This window comes from Plutella xylostella, chromosome 17, assembly GCF_932276165.1.
Source record: "Plutella xylostella chromosome 17, ilPluXylo3.1, whole genome shotgun sequence".
NCBI lineage: Eukaryota > Metazoa > Arthropoda > Insecta > Lepidoptera > Plutellidae > Plutella > Plutella xylostella.
The window spans coordinates 1,908,197-1,931,968 of NC_063997.1; the positions used below are offsets into that span (position 1 = coordinate 1,908,197).

General features: G+C 37.9%; 2 protein-coding genes across 2 annotated transcripts; both read right to left on the reverse strand.

The window, feature by feature from the left end:
• Window positions 1-3,323: 3,323 nt before the first annotated feature.
• LOC125489789 (uncharacterized protein K02A2.6-like) lies at window positions 3,324-13,274 on the reverse strand. Its single transcript, XM_048626859.1, has 3 exons — window positions 11,282-13,274; window positions 10,466-10,627; window positions 3,324-3,355 (listed from the first exon to the last, which is right to left on the reverse strand). Exons 1-3 carry the CDS (start codon window positions 13,272-13,274, stop codon window positions 3,324-3,326), a joined length of 2,187 nt encoding a protein of 728 aa, XP_048482816.1.
• Window positions 13,275-18,659: 5,385 nt separating this feature from the next.
• Window positions 18,660-19,742, reverse strand: LOC125489790. The gene has a single exon (XM_048626860.1). It carries the CDS (start codon window positions 19,740-19,742, stop codon window positions 18,660-18,662), a length of 1,083 nt encoding a protein of 360 aa, XP_048482817.1.
• Window positions 19,743-23,772: the final 4,030 nt, after the last annotated feature.

Here is a 23,772-nt window from a genome sequence, read left to right on the forward strand (position 1 = left end):
TAATTACAGCTCTATACATATAAGAACTGAAGGACCTTTGACTGATCGCTGACAGCCGCTGACAGCCCGAATTGTTTTCGATTATGTACACATGATATTGACTCCTATTTCTTTCAAACAAGATGCAAAATCCAAGTGCATTGATTAAGTCTCTTACGATTTAATGATTCGGTTGTTTCGGGAATACGACAGTTTGCGAATATTTGCATGCGCATTATTAATATGGGAGAACTGTATCTGTGTATGTATGTATCTGTCTTTGGTAACGTAGCTCCCAAACGGCTGAACCAATTTTTTCATTTTAGGTCATAGCCTATTCATTAAATTGTTTTAAATTCATAACAATAATTTATCCACGTTTTATAGCCCTAGTACATTTCCACTACCCCTTTCCTCAACAGGAAGGGTTAAAGTAACAAACGTCGTTATATGTACAGAAGATTTCCTCTCGCTGCTAAGAAACTCTTATAAGTTCGTGCGAACATGAATATTTAAGTGTTACCACCGCCTTACACGGTTCACGTGCTTTGAATGTAGTGCCATGGATCTGCCCATAAATTTACTGAAAGGCGTATAAATAAGAATACATAAACATTTAAATCTTTGCATCATCATCCTTTTAACATTAACTTGAATCCATTTTTTATCTTGTTAGCGTGTCGAAAAACGAATTCTTTAACAATAAATATGAAGGAAAACATCATGAGGAAACCTGCAGATCTTGATCTGATTCAGATGTGTACCCTAAGCCCTAGTTGCACTCATTCAAAAACAGCGATACGGCTTGTGATCTCACGTGAGAAAAATGTACAGCGAAGAGCGGGCGGCCCGCTTGCGAGTCACCTCTGACTACCCCTTTGTAGATTACAGCGTTGAGCACCGTAATGTATGTGTAAGTTAACGTATGAAAAAAATGCATCATCATCATCAGCATATAGCAGTCCACTGCTGGACGTAGGCCTATCCCAAAGCACGCCACTGGATGCGATCTTTAGCTTTCCGCATCCAATCATACCAGCCACTTTTCGCAAGTCGTTACCCCATCTAGCCGGAGGGCGTTCCACACTACGTTTGCCTGAATGATTTGCATGAAAAAGTTTAACAAAACGCTAATATCCTATGTTCTACACATCCTAAGAGTAAGCTCACGCCTTTAGAAAAACAGGCAGTAGCTGCAAACAAGCATCCAACTTACAGTTCTCCCATATTAATAATGCGCATGCAAATCTGTCGTATTCCCGGAAACACCCGAATCAGTGCCTTAAACAAAGCACTTGCATTTTGATCCTTGTTCGAAAGAAATAGTAGTCAATATCATGTGACACATAATCGAAAACAATTTGGGCGGTCGGTGGCTGTCACCGATCAGTCAAGGGTCTCAAGGTCAAGATCAATATTACTTTTGTGGAATTATAAAGAGCTGCAATTACACATCGTTCTTGTTATTTTTTTCAAATGTGAATTTAATTTCAACTTTAATTATTTTTGACGATGCCATATTATGAGGCACATTTAAGAATAAAATATGCGTCACATTGATAGACTTCACTTTGCCAATAAAGCCACACCCAAAAGACCAAGTTTGCAATTGTAATATTATTGTGAATGATCAGCGCTGTAAATACTTTTGAACTGAGATTTTAATGTAAACATTTTTATTAATGTGAAATAATCAGTGCTGTAAATACTTTTGAACTGAGATTTCAATTTTTTTATATAAACCTGTGTTCGAAATCCATTTCTCCTTATAATATAAACCTTGTGTTATTCAAACCTTCTTTCATCCATCTTTACATCAGCTTCAGTAAGACACTTGAAAAGTACCTACTGTGATATTTCGAAGTAAATTTTAATATTATGGAATATTATGAATTATCGAATCAAATTTCGTTACTGATAAATCAATTATCTCTTTTAGCACCAATTAGGTACATAATTCTACAAAAATTTCATGAAGAAAATGCACTTAACCACTCTAAATGCATAATAGTTTTCTAACGCTCGGGAATACGACCGTTGCCGAACAATGACGAAGATTTCTATGTGCATTATCAATTTTGGGGAACTGTACATAATTAATGGATCGCGCCGGAGAATTTCAGAGCGAACTTTCAAATCGTCAAATCTGGATAATAGATTCGTGTTTAGAACTTCGTATTGGCATTAATATTTTTTCTAATGATTGGAATGCTTTATAAAAATATTGATAATGAAGAAGATGGAAGACCCTCAAAAAGCTGGAAATTATATTTTCTGTTTCAAAATTGGATTCACTATTTTTTACATTATTACATTCATATTCATACTCATTTATTCATAAATTTACATTAATCGTCAATACATTTATTATAAGTACAATAGAATTTCAATCACAAGTTTAGATTAATAATTAATAGGCATCAACACAGAATTATTATAAAATTACTAATAATGATAAACTAGACACCGCATATACCCGATAGAAAGAGTATTGAAACTGGCAGTAAGACAAGTAACGCAAAGTACATGCCACTTACACAATTTAGTGTGAATGTCTCATTGTTTGCTAGACCTGTCCATTGTAAATAGCTTAACCGGTATTAACCCGTAAACTAAATCAGATTATTATTCAAAACAATTTTGGTCCAAATTGAAGTTTGGCTAGGCTGAGAACCTGACACAGATTTTCAATTTAATGTCCCGTGAAGGAATAACCTTGTAATTGTAAGGTTTATATTGAAGTAGACTTGGGAGACGAGAGATTTTGTGGTAGATTTAAGCATTGCTAATGAGTTGTTTATTTTATTTGAAACGTTCCTTTGAGGGAAGGGCAGGGGCGTAGGGATTTGTAACGGAATAAGGTTTAGAATAAATTGTTTTTCTTAAGCAAATTTTAAAACGGTAAAATATTCATAACTCAACTTATTACAAACTTGCAATATTTTTATTCGTTTATATTTTTTATATAAAACAACATTATTATATTACACTCACGGGCAATGAAAAGGTTCCACTGAGAAAAGCACTAAATTATTCCTATAAACGGAAAAAGCCAGCCTTAATACGCCTTCTGCCGTCTGCAGTATTAAAGCACATTTAATAGAGCATCGGGATATTAACAAATTAAATCGGTAACGTTTTGTTCAAATTTTAAATTAAAAAATTGAAATAATGGCGTCGTTTGGTGTTTGAATTTTGTGAATGGAACTTTTTCATTGCCCGTCAGTGTATTTGTGTGCCGCAAATGTTATCTTTAACCAAACTTTTTTATATTTACAGTCATAAAATAAACAAGGTCCATATTTATTACCCACACTGAAAGGTTTATCATTAAAAGGTAAGTTTCACATTGCTGGGTCCTTACCCGGTATCTTATCTGTGGAACAGGACCTAGATCAACAAGGTGAAAGCAAAGAGATTAAATTTATGTTCCGGCAGCTTTCGGGAGGCTAAAAGTAAGTAAAATAAACGGTTTTGTTCGTGTTTAGTAATATTTACAGGCTGAAAAAACAAGGAAATTGGGAAAGCTGACATGTTAATACTCGTAGCATGTTAAGTAGTGGAATGATTTGCAAACCAATTTCTTAAAATGTATCTATGTTACGTAATCAAAACATTATTTTATATGAAAAACAGCACAGAAACTGTTATTCTACGTCTATCTATATAATTTATAATTTATAAATACGGTATAGTGAACGATAAATTAATGATCCAGGTTTAAGAAAAATATATGTAGAGTGCTACGAAAAGTTTCGTAGTATGCTACGAAATAATCGTAGTATGCTACGAAATAATTTTAGTATAATAATAAATATCTGCGTTGTGAAAATAATGTGAAATAAATGTAGAATGCTAAAAAAACTGCATTAGCCGTGTTCCCACTCTACTCCAGGGTCCTTTAACGACAGACCTCAATAGCGACCACAGAAAAAAGAAAATCCGAACATAAATTTTTCAGCAGTTAAACTTACAACCAACGGGCGAGGTGAGAATTACTTGATTCTACACCGTATCAATACCGCCTGAACAGAACGTGTGACCCACATCCGAGTGAGATACAAATTGAACTGTCAGGGCGACAAGGGTTCTCCACCATCCACCGCGAATGGAACACAACTCTGCCTGTAAAGAAACAAGGTCTAGATTAAAAGACCAGGTTTTCCCGTATAAGCAACAATAGTTTTTGACGTATTGACAGGGTAAGTAGCTCGGACCTGTTCAGTGCTTCCTACATGAACTTATTGTGAGGTTTTGCTTGACAGCTGTCAGGTGCAGTTTTTTTGTTTCATCTTGTTTGTAGTGTTATTTTAATATTTTTTTTTAATTTGTGTCATTTAATGAACTGAGGTCAATGTTATGCTTTGCGTTTGTTTAGATTAACTCAACCAGGTATTCCGACTCTAGCATATTCACCCTAGGGTGGATTCTAAGAAACGGTTGCCTAAGAATTCACAAATCATAACTAATTATAGATAAGGAAGAGGTAAACTGATTATGAAATCATTATCTATAATATATTTTTCAGAAGCTTTTAGGTAAATATTACTATTGCATATAGGTATGTATAAAGTAGTTTAAAAAAACAATTATGAAACAACTAACTGCTTGAATTGGTGGATTTTATATTTAATGTTTGATAAATTTTGTATTTTATTTAATAAATGATTTGATTCACTGCTTGAAATATATAATAGAATAGAATAGAATATTGAACACCATATAAATCAGACATACAAAAAACATACTTATAAACTAGAACTAATGTACAATAGGCGGCCTTATCGCTGAGATCTCTTACATGCAACCTTACATATTGCGGAAACAAAGTGACAAATTAGAGGGCAGTGTGAAGAAGTTAAAATCAAAAATCAAATCAAAAATCTTTATTCTTAGTAAAAATTAACATAACAGAAAAGTTTTGACGACTACTATCATAACTAGGCTCACATGTAGCCTGTATTTATGATTAAGTAGGCCCGCACCTCTTATGAGGATCGTAACAGTGATCGGTGGTGTCATGTTTTTCAAAACAATATTTTTATGTTCCCTCAGAAGGAAGGACATAAAAGAAGACACAAAATAAAAATAAAAACCTAATAACTAACATGCTGTGTATGTGTGTGTGTGTGTGTGTGTGTGTGTGTGTATGTGTGTGTGTGTGTTTGTGTGTGTGTGTTTGTATGTGAGTCAGAATGAGTGTGAGTACGTAAACTGAATAAGTACGTATTACTTAATAAAAAGCTCTGTTTCATCATATGTAAAGGTTTTTAGTAGTGTAGACACTTTCTTTTTAACTTCAAATGTAGGTTTGTCAAACACAAAATTGATTTTATTAATTTTATTATATAATTTTGGGCCAAGATAAAACTGATGCCTTTTTGTAAAACTAAGCTTAGGCAGGGGAGTATTACAAATTAAGTCTTTGCGACGTTTGGAGGTTTCAAAGAGGGGTGTATGGATGTGTTGATAAATCACCGTGTTGTAAATAAAGAGCTGCCTGACAGTTAAAATGTCGCAGTTCTTGTATAACTTAGTGGTGGGGTAGAGGATAGGACGTTTAGTGGCCACCTTCAGTACTCCTTCAGTACGTTAAATAAATCTTTATTTCATGAAGTAACTGGAAATTATTGACCTATCAGCTCGTATAGATGCTGTAAGTTTTCCAATAGCCGACATATTGAAAATGGCCGCAGATAAAAACATCGATACGCGTTTATTGAACATCCACATTTAATAAGGAAACTAGTTGAATATTAAATACGAGTATACTGTTGTCATTTTATTTAAGTGTAATTGTAAACGTATACTGAAAGGTATTGAAAATTACCTTTAGATTGAAAAAAATATAATATCTTTAAGTTCATAATTGAAAAGTGAGTAGAAATAAATAGCTACATAAATTATAATTATTTTAAAAAATATACTGAATATCGTAGCAGGTGAGGCGTCAGCTTATTAGCGCCTCAATAATGAGATTTTAACATTCAGCCGAGTTGAACGGACAAAGCCCTTTTGATCCTTAAAAAAACGTTTTTTAACGCATTTGATAATTTTCAGTAATCCTTTCAGACATGTAATCACGAAACGATTATATAAATTAGCTTTTAAAGGTTTGCCGGAAAATATTATGAGAGTAATTGGTTTGCTTAACAAAGTACCTATTCATTTTTGAAATCCCGAATCAATTTATTATTTATTAATTAGGGTGGTTCTTGTTTCATTTTAGGTACACTTTTTGACCTTCAGAAGTTCAGAATTTGTCTTCGTTTATTTTTGCTTTAATTACAAGTAAAGTTGTTTTATTGAATAACCAAAATATTCTAAAACATTCTCTATGATAGCTCAATTAACGAAAATCAGAAAAAAACCAAATCATAATTTTCAACATAAATTAGTATTTTAAATAAAAATAATTTTACCTCAATATTTCTACGTCCGTCGTGTTTCTTTATCGTTGCGGAAAGTTTAGTGACAAGAACATTACCCTCCTCCTTCGGCACTCGGGTAAAAAGGGAATGTGAGGCAAATTAAATTATAATTAACAACCACCTGTAGACCTCCAGGGACTCCTCTCCTTGATGACGAAAGATTAATTAGAGAGACCTTTCTTTTCTTAGCTTTGGGCGTCAGATAATGAGACACTTTTAGGGAGTTAATTTGTGGGACCGTTTCCTCTTTTGTGAGCGGTTTTTAAAACGCTCTAAAAAGCGGTTTTTAAAACGTTGATTACGTCTAAAATAATATATTCTACGAGTGTAGTAAGTACCTCATTTTTCAAGCATCGGACTGCATACCAGAATTCTCATTCAATATTTTCGTATCCTATTTAATCCAACTGAAATAATTAAAGGATATTGACTCCGAAGTTCTTTTGAATTAAAGTTCAAATTGCCATTCTGATCTTGAAGCTTTTAAAACTTTTAAGTAAAGTCGCTAAAACCAGTTGAGTACTATGTACACTATTATAATGCCCAGTAGAATTATGAATAGCTTTTTCATGCGTGCTTAAGATCAGCGATTTAAAGTAGCAATAATTATCTATTCTATTATATTCTCTGTGGGGGTGTAAGTACCTGCACCTGGCTCTCTCGAATGGAACCTTTGTGCATATCCTCAAGGTCCAAACTGCCTTCCTAAGTTTGGACCATTTCCCACCACGCTGGTCCACTGCGGGTTGGTGGGTTCACATATCTAGATGTGCTAAATCTAGATATGCAGGTTTCCTCACGATGTTTTCCTTCACCGTAAGAGCGATGGTATACATTGTACTTAAGTTAAAAGAACTCATTGGTACATGTCAGCGCCGGGATTCGAACCCGCAACTCTTGCGTGAGAGGCGGGCGCTTACCCGACTGAGCTACCACCGCTCCCAGCAATAAAAATCATAACATTATACAGTGCTCCAAAATTGATAATGCGCATAGAAATCTTTGACAGATCGGTGGTTTTCGATTATGTGACACATGATATTGACTCCTATTTCTTTCGAACAAGGTGCAAAATGCAAGTGTTTTTTTAAGGCTCTTACGATTTAATGATTTGGGTGTGAAGATCTGCATGTGCATTATTAATTTTGGACAAGTGTACCTACTTCTTTTCAGCTATGACAGTTCAAAATAAATTTTCCATGAGTTTCTTTCGTTCTGAGGATCCGTATGTATTCGTTATTATAACTACAGCCTGTATACTTTTAGATGCAAGAAACAATTTTGCAATTAAGTTTCCATGTTGCAGCGAGATGCTAATAGTTGTTGGCTAAATACTGGAGGCAGGTGGACGCAAATTCCAGCAATTCATTATAATGGACCATTGTGCCGTTTTGTTTTAACTTCCTATCTTGTCGTACAGACCGGTCACTTTACATTAGACACGAACAAGAAGAAAATATATAAGTACCTAAATATCTACTATATTAATGAATGCCAAAAAATAAGAGCAACTAGGTATCTTTGTCGTAAAAACCCTAAAAAATTAAGCAACTTTTGGAGCTACAAGTGCTCTTTTCTAATTCACCTGATAAATCATAAACCTGAGTATGTGTCTTTTTAGTATGTATTTGTTCAAATAAATCAATTGCATTTTTATGTAGCTGTAAAAACGCGCCTATTATGACGAGCGAGTGAAATTTAATTGGACAAGTCACAGCGACCTGTATGTACTGTAGTAAGAGAATAGAGGATTATTTTCTTCGCGAGGAAGCCCTCCTTCCCCTACTACAAAAGTCTTTTATTTCAGTACAAAAAGATGTCGTCTAGTAATCATGCCTTTGTTAATTAGAATTACGGCATAATTTATATTGAAAGAGTCAAAGTTAAAGAAAGTTTTACGGCCGACCTTTCAAGTAATTTTGTAAGTCCATTTACACTTTTTTTACTTTTTAATTAACCTCGGTTTAAATATTTATGTGAGTTGTTCAATGAGCAAATAGTACTTTATGAGTCTATGGTAATTATTCATTAATATTCTCAAATATTAAAATCACAGAAACCGATTACTCAAAGTCAATATTAAAACAAAATTTTATTTGTAGATCGAGAATTAATCAAACATTCAACACTTCATAACAAAAATAAGGTTATGTCTCCCGAACCATTCATTACGTACAGATCCTCCTACAAAGCTATCTTTCATTACAAAACCTCTTCATCAAAACATTGCAAAACCACAAAGCGAATAGGCAACCGGAAACGGAAGGAACACGTTTGCAGCCATCACCAGCAGCACGTCAGAATCACAGACTAATAATAAATACTAAACCTCGCTTGAAACCTCCTTTGTCTCTATGCTCATTTGTTTTAAACTTCTGTTCTGTGCGCGACAGCGTTTTATGAGCGTATAGAGCTCATAACAAGTACTGTATAGAATGTAGACGCGCTTTGTGTTAGTTTTCCGAGCGGAGACCATTTAGCGCGAAATTATTTATCAACCAGATTATAATTGAGTAAAAAATTCAATGACTGAAGGTAAAATTATCTATAGCATAATGTAGTCATACTCAAGTATTTAATGGGGAAAGGAGGAAATTGTCCCAATTTTTAGGGGACCAGCAGAATCACCTAAATGTACTTAAACCAAATAAATCTGCACTTCGGCTAAGAATTTGGGTGCTTAAAAACTTCTTACATTATACCTCTTCATTTATCTTTAAAGACTTTATATAACAAATAAAACTTTAAAAATTATAAAACATCGATCATGCAACTAAGTAACTGTTATCAACGTGAGGTTCCATAAAAGTATCTATTATGTAGAGGTTATAATTACGTTTTAATCATTTTCGAACATGCACATCTTACACAGTAGACATCGATGTTTTAAAAGGTTGCATTTATAAGGCTTTTGCAGGCGGCTGTACGCAAAAAGTAAAGTTGTGAGACGAAGGTGTGCCTAACCTGCCCTGAGAGTAGGCAGCCGAGGTGTCACAGCAACTTGCGAATCTTGTTAAAGTCCCAACTTCCCAGCTTTGTAACACAAGCGGGGAGTTGCCAACTATCGGCCGTGTTTGCTCAACTTACGGGAATTCTGATATGAGCCTTCTTTCTTCTTGTTGCCATAGATATCGGCGGCGGCGGAACGGGAGACGCTTTTGTCACGCGATCGGCTGATTAAAGTTTGGAGTGGCCGTACTGTGTGATATTATGGATGTTGAGGCCTATATGTCTTTTTATCTGCCTTTAACAGCTAAGTAGGGGATTCAAGAAATTCTGTGCCAGTTTAAAAAATAGTGGACGATATCAAAATACCTTTTTCTTGTGAATCATTTCAATCTGCTAGTTCATTCCTGTAAATTTCTTCATCTTAGCCTGCCGGTGACCAAGACTAGAGCTGGACCAAGGTATATCACCGTAGTGATAGGATAGAGCGGTGGTGGCGTAATGGCGAAGGCCTCGTCCTCTCAATCGAGAGGCCATGGGTTCAAATCCTGGCCTGTACCAATGAATTCTTTCAATTGTGTTTTCAATTAAGGAGTTTAAGTACAATAATACCACGTGCTCTTATGGTGATGCAAAACATCGAGAGGAAACCTGCACATCTAGATTCTAGATGTGTATCCTTAGTGCATTGTTGATAGATATTTATAATATAGATTAATTATTAATTGCAATGAAACAACCGACCGTATAATTCGACTTGGCGCTTTATTACTGAAAACCATAGAGTTTGACCATAGACTATAAAGGTCTTACCAAAGAGTATAGAGGGCACGATGCAACGTGCCAGTGCTACGTCTACACAGAGTACACGACATACACATCACTCCTCCACACTAATTTAGAAACATGTTAACAAAGAATTATATGACAATAAAACTACATTTAAAAATAAGACTTATGCTAAAACTTATAACTAACATTCTTATTTCTGGGCCGTAAACACATACGAGGTGGCGATGTAGGTGTTAACGGCCGATCAGTCTGAAGTGGAGGTGTTAACGGCGGATCAGGATGATCTGAGGTGTTCGGATCCAAAATCTCTCGCTCACAACACTCCACAAGCCCCTCCTCCTCCACTATTTGTTCTACGGGCGGGTCGGCTGCGACCGCGCTCGGCACAAGAGCCTCGGTGTGCACTGTTGGAGATGGTAAGGCCAACGGCATGGAAACTGATTGATACTCGGCGGATCTATTAGCAATGACCGAGCTCCCTGGCGATGATGAAGGTTGACTTACATCTAAGTCACGGCTAGCTACACTCTTAAATAGCTGGTCTATATGTCTTACACATACTTCATTATAATCTATTATATACACACTGTACATTCTATTACCTAAAATTTCTTTAACAATTCCCTTTTTCCAAACCCCTTTTCTCGAACTGTACCAACGTACCCAAACTACATCACCTTCATTAAATTTTCTTTTTGAAACAGGTTGTTTATTTACACATGACTTGTCCTCATTGGGTAAAATTAAGTCTAACCGTGAACGTAAATTTCTACCAAACATTAATTTTGCCGGAGGCTCGCCTGTAGAACAATGTTCTGTATTTCTGTACACAAATAAATAATCCAATAGCCGTTCAGAAATAATTTTCTGCGGTAGATTGTCACCAATAGAGCATTTGATCATTTTTTTACAGATTCTAACAGCATTCTCAGCTTGCCCATTACTGGCTGGATGGTATATGGGTGACGTCATATATTTGATACCGTTATTGGAACAAAATTCCCTGAATTGTGAAGAATTAATTTTGGCATCATTATCTGAAACTAGCGTATTACAAATTCCAAAAACTGAAAATAAATATTTTAGCTTCGAAATCAGCGCGCTTGTAGTAGTGCCGTTATTCATAAGCAAACATTCTACCCATTTCGAGTAGCTATCCACCACCACGAGGTACACACTCTGTCCTAACGACATGTAGTCGATGTGCACGCGCTGCCAGGGGCCGGCGGGGCGCGGCCAGGGCGCGGGGGGCTCGCGCGGGGGCGCGGCGCGCACGCTCACGCACGTGCCGCACGCGCCGGCGCAGCGCTCGATGTCGGCGTCGATCCCCGGCCACCACATCCGGGCACGAGCATTACACTTCATCTTAACTACACCCAGATGAGTGCTATGAAGCTCCACTAACATTCGTTCTCGTAACGAGGACGGAATAATAATTTTATGACCTCGCAATAAGTAACCATTCTCGTATTGTAGGTCTGCTTTACATCTAAAGTAAGGTAGGACACACTGACAATGTACTGAACGCGGCCATCCGTGTTGCATGTATTTGATGACAATTTTCAAGACTTCATCATTATCAGTGGCCCTTTTAATATCGTCTAACAACACGGCCGGTGTACTTTCGTCCAGGAATTTCAAAGAAGTGTACATGTCGAACTCTCTGTCACTATCAGAAACCGTTTCTGCAACCGGGGCGCGCGAAAAATAATCCGCTACTACGTTATTTGCACTTGATGTATACTGAATGACATAGTTATAGGCCGACAGAATAATCGCATATCTCTGCAAACGTAACGCCGTGGTTACCGATATGCCCGAATTTTGATTAAAAATCGATACTAAAGGCCTATGGTCGGTTTGTAAAATAAACGGGTCGCTGCGTCCGTAAAGGTACTGATGGAACCTTTTCACACCGAAGATTATAGCCGTAGCCTCCTTTTGAATCTGGCTATAATTTCGTTCGCTAGCATTGAGAGACCGCGAGCCGTAGGCCAAAGGTCGCTCGGAGCCATCCTGCGCGCGCTGCAGCAGCACGGCGCCCAGCCCGTGCGGGCCCGCGTCCACCGCCAGCACCAGCTGCGCCGCGGGGTCGAAGTGCGCCAGCACGCGCTCGGACGCCAGCTCGCGCCGCACGGCCGCCACGGCCTGCCTCTGCCGCGCGCCCCACTGCCACGCCGCGCCCGCCTTCAACAGCTCGTGAAGTGGACTCATTACAGCCGACGCGTTTGGAATAAAATTCCTGTAATAATTTACAACGCCTAGAAAACGCTTGACCTCTGTGACATTTTTGGGCTCCGGAGCATTTAAAATAGCTTCGACCTTTTTAGGGCAAGTTTGTAGACCATTTTTGTCTATAACATAACCTAAGTAGGTGACACTGTCTTTGAAGAATTCGCACTTGTCTTTTTGTAAACGGAGACCCGAGCTATTCAATCTATGTAATACCTCCCGTAGTCTGGCCAAGTGAGTAGCTTTATTAGGCCCCGTGATGCAAATGTCATCGTACCAGCAACTAACGCCTTCTATCCCGGATAGGACTGTCTCCATCGATTTCTGAAAGATAGCCGGCGCGCTGGCTAGGCCGTACACCATACGGGTGTATTTAAATAAACCTTTACTTGTATTAATAGTTGTAAGCTCTTGGGATGGTTCATTTAGAACATATTGATTGTACGCGTTTTTTAGGTCTAATTTTGTGTACTTCTCTCCACCTCCTAGTTTTGCGAACACTTCTTCAATGCGCGGTAATGGGTACTTATCGACTAAGAGGTCTTTGTTCAAGGTAACCGAGTAGTCCCCGGCTATCTTGACCTGTCCGTTTTCCTTCAGTACCGGCACAACAGGAGTCGCGTAGTTGGAGTGGTTGACGGGCACTAAAATACCTAAACGCACTAACCTATCAAGTTCCGCTTCAACTTTATCTTTTAAAGCGAATGGTACCGTGCGTGGCTTGAAAAACTTAGGTACGGCATTATCTTTCAATCGAAGGTCAACTTTAAATTTATTGAAAGTACCTAACTCATCGCGCCACAATTCAGGGTATTGTTCCAACAGCGTGCCTACCTCACCATCAGTGTAAATTTTATTTAAATTTGTAGTTAACACTAAGTTAAATGCGGACATGAAATTTCGACCCAGTAATGGCGGGCCGCCATTTTCCACTACAAATATACTAATCGGTTTTGTCTGACCATTGTATGTAACATTCGTTTCGAAATAGCCCAGGGGAGAAATTTTATGCCCGGTATATAGACACATTGTTATATTACAAGGCAGCAGTTTATACAATGAGAAGTTACTCTTATAGAAACTATCTGAAATTACAGTTGAGCCTGAGCCAGTGATAGATATTTATAATATAGATTAATTATTAATTGCAATGAAACAACCGACCGTATAATTCGACTTGGCGCTTTATTACTGAAAACCATAGAGTTTGACCATAGACTATAAAGGTCTTACCAAAGAGTATAGAGGGCACGATGCAACGTGCCAGTGCTACGTCTACACAGAGTACACGACATACACATCACTTGTACTTATCCCAAAACGGTAATATGGCTCGCAACCTATCACGTGAGTACAAATGTGCTGCGAAAAGTGGGTGGCTCGCTTTGTGAGCCACCTCTGACTACCCCTTCTGGGATTGCAGTCCTGAGTGCATATGTATTGTATATTATATGTATATGATAGGATTATCTAGCCAGAGTTATGATTTTCAGTTGCTTTAACGTTACTCGGGGAGGCTCCTTAGTAAAGACGGCCTCCAACGCTTACCAGCTGCTTTAATATTATGCCATCATCTTAGCCGAAGATTTATCTATAAATTTCTCTAAGGCTATGTGTATAGTGCTGTCACGGTGATGATGGATATCAAAATTAAAGTTTCCTTCAAACCCTTGACCCCGTGGACCCTCAGTAGCTATTCCACAGGGTGTTACTAAAACCACGGCACCATTTGCAAAGATTTGCATCCCTCTTAACCCTTTTAGCAAATAAAACGGCACGACTATAATATTGGACACCATAATCCTGGGTGAGTAACTATGCATCAAGTGAAACCATTTATTCGTTTGTCGCATTTATAAAGTCTCCACGCTTGATACCGTTTTAAAGGATCTCAGAATGAGATTCAGTAAATTTCATTTATTTCAGATAAGTACATCTAGGTAATTAGGCCGTATAAAGTTTTACCTAGTACCACAAAAAGTTGATTGTATGATAGCGATATTAGGTATTTACCGCCGGATGTCAAATTTTCGATAAACCTGTTGCAAACTTTTTTAAGGTTTGTTTTAATTACTTACCTATAATTTTCCCACGGTGTGTTCGTTTTTTACAGGTTTGTATTATTGAAGTAACGTTATTATTGTTAAATTCGTTGCAAACACGTATATTTCAATTTAATATCGGGTTGAAGGGGTGGGGAAGGGGGGACATGGCAATATCAGGTAGCTCGGGCCGTCAGCAACACGCCAGTCAGTGTGTCAGCAGCATGAGAGAATCGTGATAATCCTTGTTTCAAGCATGGGGTACATTATATATAGTTTCTTATACTAATGGTAACGGTGCCGGATTACAGGCCTACATAATCCTGATAATGTAATAACAATAACCAATATCGGACAAAACAAATACCTAGGTGTTTCAGAAGGTTAATTGAACTGAATTGGATACGGCAATCAAAACACATTATCACGTACTAAACAGTAGATACATACCAACCAAAAATCCTTTTTAAAAACCGCAATAACCAACCGGAGATAGCCGGTTCGGCGTGTTAAGGAAAAAGTACAAAATAAAAGACGCACGGCTGATAAAGTAGTGTTATATAAATAATAATAAATAAATTCTTTATTTAGCCAAAAAAAGTATTCACAGAAAAAAATACACAGTGGGACCTGCACTAGGAAAAACCTGTAACGCGGGCTCCCGGTTCAATTTACAACAGATTTGACAGTTTGTGATAAAAAAAAGAATTAAACAAAGTAAAAAAAAAATTAATAATTATGAGCTATTCTTAACCATGCTTTAAACATATTATAAAATAAGATAAAATTACTGTTAAATTTAAAGTTAAGAGCCAAAACATTATTGCTGTATAGAATTGTGGTTACAAATGTATTATTAAACATAAAGTAATACAGGGAGGGGGAGGGGGGGGGATATAAATAAATAGATAAATATATATATGTATATATATGCGTATATTATATTTAACCAGCTTTATCCATCATCTATCCATCTATCAAGCGACCCGTTGTCAACTTGTGATGAGTAGTAGAGCCTCTGTGTCATCATAATTTAGTGCATTAAGCCACTTTTTAACACGAATTTTGAGTTCATTTCGAGTGCAACCCTGTATGTCACAGTTAGCGAGAGCCTTATTGAAAATAAATGGGAATGCGAAGTACTTAAATCGTTTAGCGAACGCGGTGTAGACACGTGGGACATACAGTCGTGGAACTCTCCTGTGGCTCTGTGCAGATAACTCGTTTGAGGCTATGTTATGGTGAGCCAGTAATACCCGGAAGATATAGAGTTGGCGAACTGTTAGCAACTTCACATCTACAAATAGTCGGTGAGTAGGGTGGCGAAACTTAAGCTTCAGCATGACTTTTAAGACAGCTCTTTGCGCCCTTTCGAGAGTTATGATGAGAGTTTTAGCTGCTCCGCCCCAGACTGTCACACAATATGAGAGTAATGATTGGCACAGAGACTGATAAACCAGGAGAAGAACATTTTTTGAAGCTGCATCTCTCAGAAGTTTCATTACATAAATAACTTTTCTAATTTTGCCAGAGAGAGCCAGAACATGGTCTTTAAAGGAAAGTCTTTCGTCAATCATGACACCTAGGTATTTTATGGCTGTAGTGTTTCCAATTGTGCTGCAGCCGCAGTCCGTGTCAGCTAGCCTATCGCAAACATGAATTTTTAGTGCTGGGACGAGCGGAGGAGATGAGGCACGGGTTTTGTGGAAACAAAGGTATTTTGTCTTTGTTGAGTTTAAGGTGAGAAGGTTGTTTGATAGCCATTTTGAGACTATATTAAGTCCGCGTTGAGTCTCATTAAAAGCTTCTGGCCACGATGAACCTCTGAAAACTAGTGCTGTATCATCAGCGTAGCAGACGACATCAACTTTATCGTTACCGGATAGCTGAGTGGTAATGTCATTAATGTAGGCTATAAACAGAGTCGGACCCAAAATACTGCCTTGGGGGACTCCAAAGGTATTTTTTTCTGGGTCTGCAATGTGATTACCTATTTTCACACACTGTCTGCGATCAGCCAGATAACTCTTGAACCAGTCGTAAGCTACACCGCGGATTCCGAGGGACTCTAGTTTCTTCAGCAAGATGAGGGGGGACACTGTATCAAAGGCTTTCGCCAAGTCCAGGAAGACACCAATGCATGCATCGCCTTTGTCTAGTGCAGATGAAACACCTGATACCAAGCGCTGGATAGCATCTTCGGTGGATTTCCCTTGACGAAAGCCAAATTGATTCGGAGATAGAAGAAAATTCGATTCCAAAAAATTTACCAGACGTTTATTCACAATTTTTTCGAGCAACTTTGAGAAAATACTCAGAAGTGATATGGGTCTGTAGTTCGATGGCTCTTTTTTATTACCTCCTTTGTGTATGGGTACCACGGCTGCCAATTTCCAGCAGGTCGGAAATACTCCCGTCTCTATGCTGAGATTAAATATGCGCGATAATGGCGTTACAACAGATTGGCTTATTTCTTTAATTAACCTGGTATTGAATCCATCGAGCCCAGGAGCGCTACTAATTTTCAAACCTCTAATAATACTGTCAATTTCATGCGGGTCTGTTGGGCTAAGATAAAATGAGTCTCTATTATAGGCAAGCTCCACCTCATTGGCTAGATCCTCCTGTGATTTATTTAGCTTTTCCAGTATTTTAGAAGCAAGTCGACAACCCACACTGGCAAAATAATCGTTGCACGCTGAAAGAGACTCCGGAATGGTGTCTTTCGCCTCGAGGAGTTGAGAGGGGGAAGTAGAGCCGTAGTTAAGTTCGCATATGTTTTTTATTGACTGCCAGAGTTTTTTAGGATCGTCTTTGTTTTCGGTTAGTAATTGGTTCTCATAGTTGGACTTTAAGGATTTAAGCAGCTTTTTACAGAAATTTCGGTATCGTTTGTAAGTCACTAAGAGTGCCGAGTCTTTTTTATTTTGTCTGACCTTCATGTGTAGGTTGTCTCTATGCTGTATGCATCTCAGTAAACCGGGTGTTATCCATTCTTTAAGGTTGTGGTTTGACCGACTAACTTTTTCTATCCTGGTGTGGCGTTTACAAATGTCGTCAATGACAGTAGTGAATTTTTCAGCCATAACAGATACATCGATAGAATCAATGTGGGACCAGTCATATTCGTTAAGCTCAGTCTTGATGGCATTGTAATCAATTTTTCGCAGAAAGCGAGAAAGTCTTGGTCGCCTTACCACAGATGAAATTCCTGCCATAGTTAAATGATGATCAGTTGCACTTGTGGTACATACTAGACCAACGCTGTCCAGCTTACATCCTACAAAAATATGATCTAGGCAAGACTTTTCCCTAGTTGGTTTAGTGATTGCGGGTTTTAGACCTTTTTCAGCAGTCCAGCAGAGGTATTCATTGACTTTATTATTCATAGCTTCGGTAAGGATATTAATGTTAATATCTCCGGCAAGAATAATCTGTGATTTTCGTCGAGCTGAATCAAGGACTCCATCCAAAGAGAAAATAAAGTTGTCGTAATTTTGAAAGGATGGGGAACGATAGATGCCGAATATGCAAAAAGAATTTGGAAATTCCACTGCCAAACAGTTAGCATCCAAAATTTCTGGCTCAGATACGTTGACGTCCCAGTCAGCTTTAACATAAACAATGACTCCTCCGTTTTTGTTTATAAACTTATTTGTATGAAAACTGTTATAACCTGGGAGACTTCGTATAATAACTGTATCTGTTAAATGGCACTCAGTTAGTATAATAATATCAAAGTCGATTCCTAGTCTTTTGATGTCTATTAAGAACATGTCAAAGTTTTTCTGAATGCTTCTGATGTTAAAAGTGGCAACTTTGAAGTTGTGTTGACTACTAAAACAAGATTTGCAATCAGTAGGGTTAGAAACGGTATGGCAAGGAACTGACATGGTTGCATCAATGTTATTTTCCATTTCTAGAAGCAAGTTAGCCATCGCGAAAATTTAAAACATTTGATTCTTCGCCGAACCACTTCTTCCGATTACAAATTAGAATTGATTTATCGCTTTCTTCAGGTTTAAATTGATTTAGTAGCCCAGTACGTGATTTAAAACACGATTTCTTGCTTAGATTAAAGTTTCCTTTTACATAGATGGACACAGTATTATGGTTGTTACTATAAACATAATATAAAAAGGGGGTTGTGGGGATAGAGTTGGGAGTGAGGTAAAGATATATAAGTTCAAGGTTACATTCATATACAAAAACATAGTAATTAGAATTTAGTTCAAAATCAAGAAGTTTCGCTTTGCAAGGCCTTGGGGATCGGCAGGTACTTGTCCAGGTCCTCCAGATTGCGGATCGTGATTGCTGTCGACTTATCGACCTTTCGAATGAGGATTGATCCGTCCTTAACCCAGCAGTATCTAAATCCATTCTGACGAGCTCGTAGTCTTGCTTCACGAAATAATATCCGGTTGCCCTTTGTAAGCCTCTCGTTTATAAAGAGTTTGTGTGGGGGGGCATTGACAACTCCTTCTGACGTTAAATTCCGCCGAGACTTGGCAGCTTTAATCAGCTCGCGGCGCTTTGTCTGGCGAACCAGCTTGACCACTATAGTCCGTGGCAACTTTTCTGGATGAGCTGGGTTTTGAGATGTGACACGGCGAGGGCCAGCTCGAAAGACGTCGTCTAAGTCCTCGTTCTTCAAATCAACGCCAATCCTCTTTGAAATTACCATAGCTATGTGCTCAATATTCTCATTTTCGGTTTCTGGGACGCCGGCGATTTCAATTTCATTTTTTAGGAGGTACTGGTCTTGAGCAGATATTATTGCTTGAGATTGCTGCAGGGAGGCTTTCAAATGAAGTATTTCCCGCTCCTGATCAGAAATCCGCTTAGCAAACTCGCCTAGTCTTTCTGTAATTGTTGTAGAGACTGCGTTTAACTGAGTAGACAAATCAGCTACCTCTTTCCTTAAAAGCGGAATTTCAGTTTTCTGTTTTTGAGTAAGATCTTGGATCTCTTTTCGCATTAGACGAATTTCATTTGCGAGCGACTTTATGTCCACATTATCTTTCTCAGACTTACTGGCAGTTAGCCTACTACCGCGGAGCATGTTGACGTTACTAGTCGGTTGTGTGGTGTTGTTACTTGCTTCCGGGGCTGTGGATCGGACTGGGGTTAAACTGTTATCACCTTTAGGTCTGGAACAGCCAGGACACAACCACTTTTCTTTATACTCGGAGGAGAAGTTAGCGAAAACAGTCGAGGTTACATTCAGACATGGCAGGTCATAGAACTTTTTGCACTTGAAACATTTCATAAAATCTTGTGTAATTATATCATTCTCACATCCGTTACATTTGATTGCCATGATGCCTCAGCTGGTGAAGTTGCAGTTGCGTGAAGTAGATTGGTAGAATCGTAGCAGTGCGGTACGTAACCGTGCAGCGGCGTAGAACGTAGGTAGTGATCGCTGTTTTCGCGCGGCGCAGTACGTTTCTCTTGGTCGAGCGGTTAAGGAGAGCGGCTAGATGTACTCACCCCGCCGAGCGATCGCTGGTTCGAGTCCCACGGCTGCACAATCTTTTCTGATTTTTCTCAGCAGGCCTCGCCCTCCACGCTTCAACGCAGCTATCTCTTTTCTGACACGCCCACTGGGAGGAGTTCTCTCATAAGCGGCCCATATGAGGGAGCAGGAATCACAAAAACTGAGTTCGGCCAATAGCGAATTTAGAAAAATAATTTAAAAACTATTGAGAGCACAAACTGTCACACGTCCACCCTGTACAATGTCTAGAGACGAACACGTGTGCACACTTACACAGCCGCTAATGCAGGCCACACCTGTGTTTGCCACACTTACACAGCTTTTAGCCAGCATTTTAAATGGTGTTTCGGAATTAAACGAAAAGTGTGATTAAATTCTGAAAATGTCATCAGCTTAGTTTTTTGGCGTCAGTTTTTCTCGCTGTTTTAAATAAAGAATAAATGTAACATGGCCGACCGGACCATCTTACACAAAATATAGGTGCAGAATGATATTAAGGACATTACATAAGCGCAGCAGTGACCCAGTTATCTGGGTATAAAACCCGGTGCCAATATTCATTGCTTTATAAAGAGAAAATCGCATAAAATTGTCCGTAAAATATGAAATGTTATTACAGACTCGGTGCGACAGCTCTAAAAGTATTTCATATAATATGTTTCACTCTCCTCAGCCTGATAGGTGAAGTGGGTATCTATATTTGAAATTAATAAGCAGTTTTATAGATTTGATGTTACGTCTGTCGTAGTATTGGGGTGTCTACTCTGAATGAGAAATTAAGTACACAGTTCTCGAGCTACTTGGTAAGTAACTCACAAAAACATGCCTCTGCGCTACCCAAAATGCGCATTTGTTAAAATTTACTCTAAAATAATGTCAAAGAACTTCGTAACTGTTATCACCTCACTGTACCAGGGATCAAGTTTACACATAACCCTGACTACACATTATTCCCCTGTCTCACATACCGCGGCTATTTAGCTAAAAGCATTCTCAAGTCGCACCTAAGCGTAGCTTCTAGAATTTTCTCTTAGCACGGCGGCTATTTCGTAAGCGATTCAAATTCAAAGTACTTAGAAATGGGGCTAATCGCAGAATCGTCTTTGAGCCCGAATAAAGGTATTAGGGAGATTTCAATATAGTTAAAGGCTGAGGACGATAGGTAAAGAAGGGGCCATAAGATTGCGCCGGGCCGTGACGATAGGAGCTGATGATACCATTGTATATATTTTTTGGTTCAGGTGCGTTTTTCAACGCGAATATTAAATGGACAGGTGCTCATATTGCTTCCTAACTACTATACTTTAATAAAAATATTTTATTTTCGCAAACATTGACGTTACAGAAAAGATATATTTCTATATTTACAGGAACCATGTTGATGAGTCGTATCTTCCACCTTTTCTAAATTACTAGAAGTCTTTTTTAACTAGCTAATTGCGTGCAAAAGGCTCTGCGTGCAAGCGCCAACTCCAATAACAATAGCGGCGCTACGAAGGCTCTGCTGGAGGTTCCGTAGATCTACTAGCGACATTTTAACGGCCCGCGTAACGGGCGGGCTCGGCCCGGAAATGAAGGTAGAGAGCGTTTTCTTGTGAGGAGGCTTTTAATGAAAACCCGAGATGCTACTGCGACGTGTGGCCGGGAGAGAAGCGACCTCCATATTATTTTGACTTATAGTTTCACGTTAAATAGACACAACTCAGTGATTACTGTATTACACGTAGTTAGCTCCGAAATGAATTGAAATAATAATGGATAAAAAGTAAAATATTTTTTATATTCTGTAGTAATTGTATTAATAATTTATATGAAAAATACATAAGTTAAAATGGACGCTGCTGTTTTTAATATAATAATCTTAATATAACATAACTTCAAATGTACAATCATCGCTAATATTTCGTAAGTACTGTCTTGTCTATAGTGTCCGCTTTTTCTGTTACCACAAACAGTAAGTTTTAACTGTTAGAAATGGAATACAACGAGTTTATTCTTACCGCACACACTGCCCTCATCTAGGTCCACTTTGGTCTACAGGAAGCGTGAGGTAGCTGAACACTCACGGGCAATGAAAAAGTTCCATTCAGATAATCACCAAATTACACCGAAACGGAAAAATGTAACTTAATGACGCCTTCTGCTATATTTAAGTGCATTTATCGGCACATCAGAATATTTATAACTAAAAACATAAATATTTTGTACAAAATTTCTATTAAATGTTTTAAAAAAATTACGTCTATTGGTATCAAAATTTTTTAAGTGGACCTGTTTTTTTTGCCCGTGAGTATATTAATGTCACTATGTGGACTGTGGATGTGAAGTGAGTTTTTACTAAAAATAAATATTATTTATAAACAAACTGTACAAATATTAGATCCAAAATCAGAAAATAATCAATTGGAATGAATGAGAAAAGGAAATGGCGATCATAGACCTTTTTTAAAAACACTGATTGAATGTTTGAATGTAGCAGTGCACTGGTGCAAACAGATTTCTTTCACATCATCGCAGCATAGCTCCATAGCTTTGGTGGAAAGGCACCCGTCTCCACCCATGGCTTCACGTGGGTACCAACAAAACAACATCAAATACGCAAGCTTCAAGTTGACACCCGATATCCAATATCCCAACTGACAATCAAAAACTCAAAAGCCAATCCCGGGCTGTAAGCTGATACATTTTCCCGGTAAAAGTATAAACGATTGCCGTGGCTTTATTACATAAGGCCCTATGTACAGACGTCGCTATAAACAGGGTTACATTCGAGTGCGAGTTTTTTCACCTATCGAGAAGTGAAATCGAAAACGCAGATTTGTATACCGCTAGGTGGCGTGCCTCCCGCGCCATACAAATTTGGGTTTCGATTTGGGGAATTATAAAACGAGCGAACAAAAAAAAACTTTGCGACTGATGATGACATACTGTTTTAATAACTTGAGCGATATGAATTTGAGTAAGCGAAAAATTAACTAAACTGACGACGAATATTGATTTATAATAAAATCCAGAACGAGCTTACAAAAAGTGGACTGTGATAAATCCATTTCAGATATAAAAATTTTATCCGAGCGACTTAATTACTAAGTGAGCGACTGGAAATACAGAGAGGGCAACTTCAATATTAAGATATATTCGATTTTTCTAAGTGAGGTTATACTTAGCGAACTACTAAAAAGTTCACTTTGAGCAAAGTTTTGTATGCTGCTTTATTAATTATTATTGGATACTGATATTCTATTTGAGGGCTTATGTTTTTTATTTTGATACGCTTTTTAATGAAAACTACAGATTTTTAAATGCACTGGCAAAAAGGATCGTGCGACTGTCCCGAATTTTTCAATAGATATGTATGCAAACACGTTTTGGGGCTATCAAATCGGCTCAAACTAACAACACCACCACTGGAAGCAAAATGATACCCATTGGACAAAAAAGAAAACGAGGCCGGCCCAATAAGTCCAAGCCCGCACTTATTTACCAGTGACGATGAGTAGTAGGGCTCCTCATACCTATCAATGTTTCTTAGTATTAATAACAAGTTTTTTTTTTAGTTGACTGAAGCGTCTTATTTAAATTTTTGTTCATTTTATTGAAATAAATGCATGCATATTACTTTATTTTTATGGAGTACATTGTTTTATTTAATTACCCTTATATTTCAATAATAAAATTTCTCAACTAATAGAATAGTGTTTCTTCAAATAGTTATTTCATGTTATTTTTATTTTTTAAATGTGAGCTCATTATACTCTGCTCATTAGTGTATTTTTCAAAGTGGTTTTTGTATTCGAAACACTTCATTTAAGATAAAATGCCGCTCAGTATAAAAAAGACATTTGCCAAATAT

What these genes read in the sequence shown, in the direction of transcription:
- LOC125489789 (XM_048626859.1), bottom strand. Translation starts at nt 13,274, where the DNA reads ATGTCCGCATTTAACTTAGTGTTAACTACAAATTTAAATAAAATTTAC. An exon ending in CTACTCGAAATGGGTAGAAT is followed by an intron (nt 10,628 to 11,281) that starts GTTTGCTTATGA and finishes CATCATCGCCAG; the next exon opens with GGAGCTCGGTCATTGCTAAT. An exon ending in GGAGGGGCTTGTGGAGTGTT is followed by an intron (nt 3,356 to 10,465) that starts GTGAGCGAGAGA and finishes CCTGTTCCACAG; the next exon opens with ATAAGATACCGGGTAAGGAC.
- LOC125489790 (XM_048626860.1), bottom strand. Translation starts at nt 19,742, where the DNA reads ATGGCAATCAAATGTAACGGATGTGAGAATGATATAATTACACAAGAT.